The following is a 9,477-nucleotide window of genomic DNA, read 5'->3' as shown; positions in this document are numbered from 1 at the left end:
TTCCCTCTGCAGTAGCTTTCAAATATCACGTGCACTTCTGCATATTCAAATTTGACTTGCTAAGAATATGTGAATAGCCTAAATGCAAATGAAGTTTGAGTGCTAAATCTATATGTGTGTTTGTGTGCATCATCTTCCACTTTAAGTTTCTTTGACCCTTACGATTAATTGTGACCCTGGAGCACAAAAGCAGTCTTAAGTCGCTGGGGTATATTTGTAGCAATAGCCAAAAATACATTGTATGGGTCAAAATTATAGATTTTTCTTTTATGCCAAAAATCATTAGGATATTAAGTAAAGATCATGTTCCATAAAGATATTTTGTACATTTCCTACCGTAAATATATCAAAACTTAATTTTTGATTAGTAATATGCATGGCTAAGAACTTCATTTGGACAACTTTAAAGATGATTTTCTCAATATTTTGATTTTTTTGCACCCTCGGATACAGGATTTTCAAATAGTTGTATCTCAGCCAAATATTGTCCTGTCATAACAAACCATACATAAATGGAAAGCTTATTTATTCAGCTTTGAGATGGTGTATAAATCTCAATTTCGAAAAATTGACCCTTGTTACTGGGTTTGTGGTCCAGGGTCACAATTAAGCTGCCAACTGAATACCATAGTGTTTTACTCTATAAAAGGTTTTTTCAACCAAAGAGTTGGAATGATAAGTGGATTTGTGATGATTGTGAATAAAAATGCCAATGCTAAATTAAATACAAATTAAAGTATAATGGAAGAATAAGGAAATAATATATAAATATGCAAATTTTGTGAATTCATTGTATTTTACCCATAGATGACCCATTTGAATATGGAATTGAAAATTGAAAATGCTCCTGGAAAACTGAAATGGACTTTTCTGTATTAAGAGTGTTAAACATGGCAGTCAAGACAGCTCTTTGTTTGCATACGAGTCTTTTACTGTGGGTAGTACTGGAAGTCTTTTGTCTTGTTTACATTTGCTGCAATGGTGTAGAAATTAAAGCAAGATTTTCTCTAATCTCTCATTCAGCATTAAATAGGACACAATTAACTCTCAATAAAAGTCAGAAAGGTGGAAATAGGGTAACAGGGCCTAATAAATTCTGCCAGATTTTCCTCATGATCGGTGTGCCGATTCCGAGCCGGTCCGTTTTGACGTCACACCCACGTAAACATGTATTTATGTCGTGCCAGATGAGGCTCGCGCAGCCTGTGTGAGAGAGACTCGTGCACAAATCATCAAATGAGCGCAACAGCACTCACAGAAAGTTATAGGTGCATACCTAATGATTTAGGTAGGCCTAAGCGATATTACACGGCCAAGATGTTTCCGCTTATAGCAATATCAACATGATTGCATTGTGACACTGATTTTATACAATAGTAGTACACAATATTGACTGTTTTTGCTCAATTTCGCAAACGAAAATCTTTCCAATCAAAGTCACAGCAGAACTGTTGTGTGTCTCTGACTAACACAGCGGTATTTCGTTACTGAATGTATCCACGATTTTCAACGAATCGACTGAGTCAATGATTCAGTAGCCCATTCATAAAGATAGTCACTTGCCTCGTTTCTGAATCAGCCGTTTGAACGAATCGGTTGAGTGAATGAATAAATGACTCACTCATTAAAACAGACATTTGCCGCCACCTACTGGTGGTTTGGTTTCATATTTAAAAATAGCATTGCTTTTTTCCTAACATTTCTTATTTGTATGTTCAAAAAACTATTAAATGCATTTATGGCACCTCAGCTTCATCAAACAGTCTGTGTAAATACATCTAATGCCACTTCAGATGCAGCTTCTGTTTCCTCTGCAGTGGAAAGATGGATATTTTGAGAGTTGTTTAAGTGAGAGAACATCTGTTACTCAATCCAGATTGGGGGGAATTGTAATGTTTAATTTTTTTGCATTGAAATTTGCATAGATTTTTGTTTAAATATACTGTCATTTATAGTTCTTAGAGAGAAAATCGTAATCGGCAAAAATCGGTATCGGCAGGTCACATTTACAAAAAAAAAAATCAGATATCGGAATCGACCAAGAAAATTGCATCCGGTGCATCTCTAGTTATTAGTACTGACATTACACACGTTGATGCAGAAATGTTTTGTGTTGTGGTCAACATGAGCAGGAAATGCAGAAGCTGCAGGAAGCATGACTGACTAAGAATAGCACTTACTCTTGGAGTCAATCTACTTGAACAGGAAATTGCTTCCTGCAGCAAGCCCTCACCCTAAACCAACTCTGCTTACTTATATTCAACCAACTGGACTTCTGCTTTAAAAAAAAACACACATTTTTGCTGATTCAGGGATTTGTTGATTGCAGTTGATTTGTTGATTTTCCACTGCTTGCAATTAAAAAAAAAAAAAAATGTATGCATTTAGCAGACGCTTTTATCCAAAGCAACTTACAGTGCATTCAGGCTATACATTTTTTACCAGTATGTAAAAAATAACAAACATTAATAAAATAACAAAACATTCATGTACAATCAATTCACCATGAATTTTAAACCCAGAAAAAAATGCATTTACCTTCCGAATATATGTGGTCTATCTATTCCATAAAGTGGAGTTCTTATCTGTATTGTCATTATACTCTTGTGAAAAACAAGTGTTCTTAATTTATTGAATGTGCACTTGTAGTGTTCTTCAAATAAAAAAGTTTTTTCTTTTTTAATTGCAGATAATATAATATAAATGACATAAAAGGTCACTGAAATGTACTTAAGAGAGTACACTTTCAAGACTGCTTCTTAACACACTTAAGTATACTTTTGTAATAATATCTAATCTCATTACACCAAATACACAAAATACTGTTCTTTTTAGCAACATCATATGACCCCTTTAAAAAGTTTTACTTTAAAGTATGTTTTAAATAATTACATTTGAATAATCTTTTTTCATGCTTTAAAGTACACTTATTTGGTTGGTGGCAGGATTGTGTCTCGCTTAGTTGTGTTTTTGTTCATGTCTTGGTTTCATACTTATTCTTTCAGTTTAGTCTTTAGTGTCTCCTTATTAGTCCCCCTTAGTTACTGATTATGTTCACCTGTTTATCATTAATTTCTCTTGTTAACCCTGTGTATATCTTCTGCTCAGTCCTTTGTCATTTCTCGTCTTATACTATGTGTTGTATATAATGTTTATTAAAGAATCTGTTTTTGGTAATTCTGCGTCATGCATCTCTTTAAAACCACAATATATGTGATAGCTGGTACCTACAGGTTCTGAAACGTGTTTGTTCATGGGTATACGGGTCTAGATGTCTTGTTGGTTTTGTCTAGCTAGCACTTCCTGTCCAGCTGCACTAAAGGACTGAAGATGTGTTTTGTGGATAACATTAGATGCTGTGAGATGCTGTGGCTGAAGATGGTAAGCAACTGTTAGAATATTTGTGCATGCTTCCTGGATCAGAAAGTTTTCAACAAGGTAATTACTATGTTACAGCTTCAGACGAACTTAAGTTTAGAATATAATTGTTCATCTATGCACAACAATAGATGAATTATGGTTGATTTAATGATTACAGCCATTGATTTTCCATTATTGAATTGAAAGTGAAGCAAAGGTTTTTAAAGCACTCTTTGAGGAGAGAAATAAGAGAAACACATTTTTTAAAACTGTAATCCAGTCAAATGATTAGATAAATAATCGGATATTGTTGATCAAATCGGTTTAACACTCTTTCACATGATAGAAACAGAAGAAAAAGATAAATCCAAGAACTTACTGTACAGCACAGCGGTTTAACATCTCAGCCCATCAAAGTGATGTACAGTGTTTGCAATGTTAACTGCTTACATATTACTTGCATAGCTTTCTGCCCTGGGCCAGAACAATAAGCCAAATTGCTAGAAAGAGAGTAGGCTTCCCATGAGGGATGGAAACCCTCTAAAAGGTCAGATCTACCCTTAAAAATAATGCATTGGTGTAAAAATCCCATGCTTTTTGTTTTGTTTTTTACAAAAAACACTTGTAATGATCACTATTTAAAAAAAAAATACTAGTAATTTTCTTCCAGTATTATCCATTATTTTGTGGACATTTCCGTGAACTCTAAAACACAACGCAATGCAGTGCAAAATTCAAAATCAAATAAAAAACAGAAAATTCCTTCATTTTATTCCTTATATGCCCTATTTTTAGGGATTTTTTTTCAAGTCATTGCAGCAGTGATGGGGCCAGAGCAGGTTTGAGTGTCTGATAGCTTTTGCAAATACACACTTCTTTGAAATGGTTTATTGATCTCTGACTGTTGAAGCCAGACATCATAAGTGCCAAATATACTGTCTTTAACTCTGATTGGAATATGAGCACACATGAATGCTGTGATTACCTGTCAAATTTTCTTTTTAACTCAGCATTTAATTTCAATATAATACTATACAGTGAGTACAATTCATGGTGATGAAGAATAATGACAAAGTTTGCCAGAATATACTGCTCTATACTGTTGAAAGACCTATGTGATAAAATTACATTTCCCATCATTCTCCTTGGCATGCATCCATAAAGCATGAGTGCACAATCTTTGCTCTTCACCTTGTTGAATTATCGCAAAAAAAAAAAAAAGTTCTTGTCAGTGAGTTAAAAAGAGAGTAAGTTAAAAAGAATATTCCAAAGAATTAAAATAAAATAATAATAAATAATAAAAACACCACAGAAAATATTTTTCTTTGGACTGGGAGTTTTGAGTTCTGAAAAATGATTGCGGTATATTTTCATAGTTTTCGACATTTATTTCAAAAGACCAAGAAAAACAGATCCCTTATGATATGACCCCGTGCACGTAGGTAAGTTCCCGAAGGACTCCCTTAGCTCCTCCCACTTTGCAGACAGCCCCTCCCATTTATCAGGAAGCCCCTCCCTCTCACCCTCCCCCAAATTCCAGCCACTCCCTCTCTCATAGAATCTATTAAGTGACAAAAATTCAGGACAGAAAATGGCGACGGCGGGGAGCCGTGCGTCGTCGTTAGGCGGATTATTAGACTCCAGTAGCGGCACAAACGTCGGGAACGGACTTCAGGGCAGTTCCAGCGGCTCCACACTTTCGAACAGCAGCGAGAAAGCGAAGAGAAATGCCGGGGAGAGTTCGCAGTGGAGGCGGAAGGTGAGGAGTGTGGATCTGGATAAATGCGAGAGCGGGACCGCAGCGCTGCACTTCCTCACGGTGTCCGGTCCCGGCTCGATCCAGACCGCCTTACTGCAGCAGAGCCTCGCCGAGCCGCCGCTCGGACAGAAAACCAGCGATAATCCGTTCAATAGTGCTCAGGAATGGATGAGGAGCTCTTTAAAGAGCAGCGAGAGTCCGAGCGCTGAACACGGAGGGGCTGCTGCGGACCTGAACGCTTCACACAACAGGTAAACATATCTCCAGAACTCCTCTTCAGATGCGATTCTGTCGCAGACGCATCTGGAGAGACTTTACTCTCCTAAACTATCTTCTCTCTGACAGAGTCATTACTTTGTATGTGTGTGCGAAAGATTAATGTTGCAACGAAAGTATGAGAAAATGTTATGCAGTCTTGTGGCAAGAGACAGTCATAAAGCAGGTGACTTAAACTGCCTCACGCGGTTTCTTTGTATTTGCTGATCAGAAAGTGCAAGCTAAACTAATTAAAAGTTTATCAATAAATAGACAAATAATTTGAAGCTCACATCTTGATTTGTTTTGTTTTTGACAAACACAAAATAATGATTTGAAAAGCATAACAGTACAAACAAACATCTGTCTCTATATCCCCCCCCCCCCCCCCCATTTTTTTCCCCCCCCCCCTATATTTTTAGCTGTGTCTCATAACGCAGTTGTCCTGTGCCACAGTAGTGCTCGATGACATTAGTGTTTGTAATGGTGCATAAACTCATATTGGGAGTGTTGCTGGAACCCGAGTCTCGCCGCATGGTGTGTGTGAATATCATCAGGTTAAGTGGCAGCTGTTTTCAGAAGGAAGACTGCGAGCGCAATATGAGATGCAGGCTTTGAGACTGTAAAGATAATGAGAGATGAATGGAAGCTGAAACCTAAAGAAACCAACTGCATGCCTTTGTGAGCTCTGTTTTCCAGGATGATGCTTGAGCGTTACTAAAACTGAGATTTTGTATTAAAACTTGTCATTTCCTATATTATTATTTACTATAATGAGTAAGTGGCACATGCAAGTGTCATTTTGAGATTTATATCGCAGCGCATATACAACAAAAGTGTTTTTAAGACTGCAGTCACATGCTACCTTGAAGTAGCCTGGTTGTTTGTCCAGTCTTATGGTCTTTCTCTCGGGTGTTTATAAGCCATATAGGGATTCCAAACCGTGTTTTACGTCACTGAGCTTATTCATTTCCCGCTGCTTCCCCTCAGGTGAGAATAGGAGCATCAGCCATTGTGTGTTCATGTGTGCTGGAGTGAATGTCACAGTCCTGAGGAGAACAACAGGTGCTGAGCAGTGTCTGTTTCTGACGCTGCTGTTGAAGCAGATGTTCTCCTGCTTGAGTAATCTAGACGGACAGCTCATCCGCTGAAACTGTTTTTGTTGAGAGGTCGAAGCAGCTCCTTTCAATGTTCCTTGAGCTGTTTTTGCTCGTGTTAAAGTGTGTCATTTATATGCCACTATTGGCACCAGATGAAAACAATATATATAATAATGGTTGTTTTCGAACAGGTTTCCCAAACACTTTCCAATTTTCTATTAGATGGCAAATTGAATACTTCTCCCCCAAACTCACACTATTGGTTGAGCTGGTGTTGCTGTGTTGGGCGGGTTGCGATTCTCAAACAAACAGTACACTCTAAAAAATGCTGGGTTAAATACAACCCAGCGCTGGGTGAAATATGGACAAACCCAGCAACTGAGTTGTTTTGACCTAGCGGGTGGGTTAAATGTTTAACCCAACCTTCTGGGTAGTAACCCAACCACTGGGTCAAAACAACCCAGTTGCTGGGTTTGTCCCTATTTCACCCAGCGCTGGGTTGTATTTAACCCAGCATTTTTTTAGAGTGTAAAGTTTTGATGAGGCACAGTGTTTAAACTTAAAAAAAAAAAAAAAAAAGAGAATCAGCCTAGCTGACGTATGGTTGTCTCAATGGGACAGGTGAATTTAAACATGGGAAAAAATTATGTAGGGGGTCCATATTATACAAAGATTAATATTAGCCTGACACCTGTTGAGCTCACAGAGGAAACCTTAAGGCAGTATAACTTTGTGTCCATTTACACTCGACCACTTCTTGTGTTTTCTTTGATAGCTATCCTATTGTGAAAAGACCAAGTGTAAATGCCCTCCGAAACACATTTGAGATGGATTGCAGTCTGATTGTACAAACCACTTCCGGAGCTAGTTGTAAATGCATCTGGCTCTCAACTGTTAAACTTGCATATAGCGTGGGAATTGAAGATCGGGTTTATATTTGTTTTACAGAAACACAATTCCTGTGCATAAATGGAATAGTTTTGACACATCTGATGTTCAGAGAAAATGCATGAAGTGAAAAGTGTAAATAGGCCCTTAGGCTTTAGATGATGAAATAGGCTTTAGATGATTTCCAAAGTCCTTGTTTTTTTAGGCAGATGTGTTGGATTTGATTTATTACAGTAGTACTGAATTGCTTAATATTTCTCAGCAGATCTGCAATCGGAGCTTGTCATTGTGAAATAGCTGAGTGGTTTTCCAGTGTTGTCCGGTGTGCCTGCGCTGGCGTCTGCAGATTCCTGTGTGCCTGACACAGTTTGTGTGGTTTCATTGGGTGTTCCCAGCCCACAGAATCGTAATTAATTTGTTTGCATTCCCAGCGGATGTGGCGGGGGTTTGACCACTCTCGTTCAGCATAGATGGCTGGTTCAATGCTGGAGAAGATAGTGCCTCTAGAAAAGAAAACATTTGATCTAGTAAAATGGGTTTATGTTCAACTTGTGTGTCAAGATCAAGAGAGAATTTCTTTACATAAAGGCCCTGTTTGAAACGCATCTTATTATGAAATATTGTGTGTATGTACACTACAGTTCAAAGGTTTGGGGTCAGTACGATTTTTTTTTTTGTAATAGAAATTAATAACTTTAGTCAGCAAGGACACATTAACTTGATTAAAAGTGACAGTAAAGACCTTTATAATGCTACAAATGGTTTCTATTTCAAATAAAGGCTGAATCCTGAAAAAATGTGTTTCTACTTTGATGATCATAAATGTTTCTTGAGCACCAAATCAGCTGGTGAAGCTTCTGAAGGATCATGTGACACTGAAGACTGGAGTAATGATGCTGAAAATTCAGTTTTGACTCACAGCAATCAATTACATTTTAACATATATTACAATAGAAAACAGTTAATGTCGAATATTTCACTGTTTTTACGGTATTTTTGATCAAATAAATATAGCCTTGGTGAGAATAAGAAAAAAAAGTCATACCCAACCTCAAACGTTTGCCCAAGTAATCCATATGTTTGTTTTTTTTAAGTTTTGTACCGTTAGTAGTTTAACAGACATGTAAATACGATGTGTCCGATCCTCCATTACTGATTCAAAAATGGCACATTAGAACTAGCAAAGGCTTGGGCTGGTTTTGAGAAATTATTGGAGTAACAAGACGTCCGAATGATTGTGTTATGACTGCATTTATACAACTAGTTCAATAAACAAAGTTTGTCTGTTTTTTTTTTTTTGCTCATAGTAAGCCATATTCTCATATTGGCAAAACATTAGGGCCTTTCTCACCGCGGGAACCTTTTCATAGTACCAGAACTAATTGTGGAACACTTTTTGGCGTTTTCGCACCGCCGGAACTGGGAGCGATTTTAGTACCGGACTGCCTTTTTCGAGAACCAAATTAGCTCCTACTCCGGAGCAGGGTCTAACCAGCACAACTGGTACTAATCGTGACGTAAGTAGACATTGATTGGCCAAACGCATACGGAAACGCCCTCACCCGCCATGATTTAAAACGCTGTGTAAACATACTGTAAACATTGTGTCAACTTATTTCGCAAGTATGGAGTCGGGATGGGCGATATGGGCTTTAAAATATATCACGGTATTTCTGGTATTTATTACGATAACGATATCAATGACGATAATTCAAGTAATCCTGTTTCTTTTAAGAAATTTATTATCTTTCCTATTTTTACCCAAAATAGGGTGAGCATTAACCTCCTGAGACCCTGCATCCTCAAATGAGGACATTATATTTTAGTGAATTTCTCTGAGACTATAAATGCCACGGTTTTATGATGGATGTCTGGATGTCCTGTACAGAGCGCATTCAGGACTTTTCAGAGATACTAAATGTTTGGATGTTTCACCATGACCACCCCCTCTCCTTGGTCTTCAAAAATGTCTGATATTAATTTAGTGACACTCTTATGGAAATATGATAATATTTTGTAATTGTCATTTAAATCGGACAAATTTTTTAACTGTGTGTCATAAATCAACATCTCAGGAAAATGTTATGGGGTTTCAAATCAAAATATAACTTTGTT

The 9,477-nt window shown here is 37.3% G+C and overlaps 1 protein-coding gene across 2 annotated transcripts in view; it reads left to right on the top strand.

Annotated features, from left to right (window-relative positions):
- Nucleotides 1-4,792: 4,792 nt before the first annotated feature.
- Nucleotides 4,793-9,477, top strand: part of map3k1 (mitogen-activated protein kinase kinase kinase 1, E3 ubiquitin protein ligase) — a 71,111-nt gene continuing 66,426 nt past the window's right edge. Inside the window, exon 1 of one of the 2 annotated variants that reach the window (XM_016462526.1) lies at nt 4,793-5,370. In XM_016462526.1, coding sequence (XP_016318012.1) covers nt 4,952-5,370 — 419 coding nt within the window. In that variant the 5' untranslated portion in view covers nt 4,793-4,951. The remainder of the gene's footprint in view (nt 5,371-9,477) is intronic. The other variant, XM_016462525.1, reaches the window with a different exon arrangement.

Source organism: Sinocyclocheilus anshuiensis, unplaced genomic scaffold, assembly GCF_001515605.1.
Source record: "Sinocyclocheilus anshuiensis isolate Anshui unplaced genomic scaffold, SAMN03320099.WGS_v1.1 scaffold664, whole genome shotgun sequence".
Classification (NCBI taxonomy): domain Eukaryota; kingdom Metazoa; phylum Chordata; class Actinopteri; order Cypriniformes; family Cyprinidae; genus Sinocyclocheilus; species Sinocyclocheilus anshuiensis.
The sequence above is the reverse complement of the archived record's forward strand: the minus strand, read 5'-3'. Positions and strand labels throughout refer to the sequence as shown.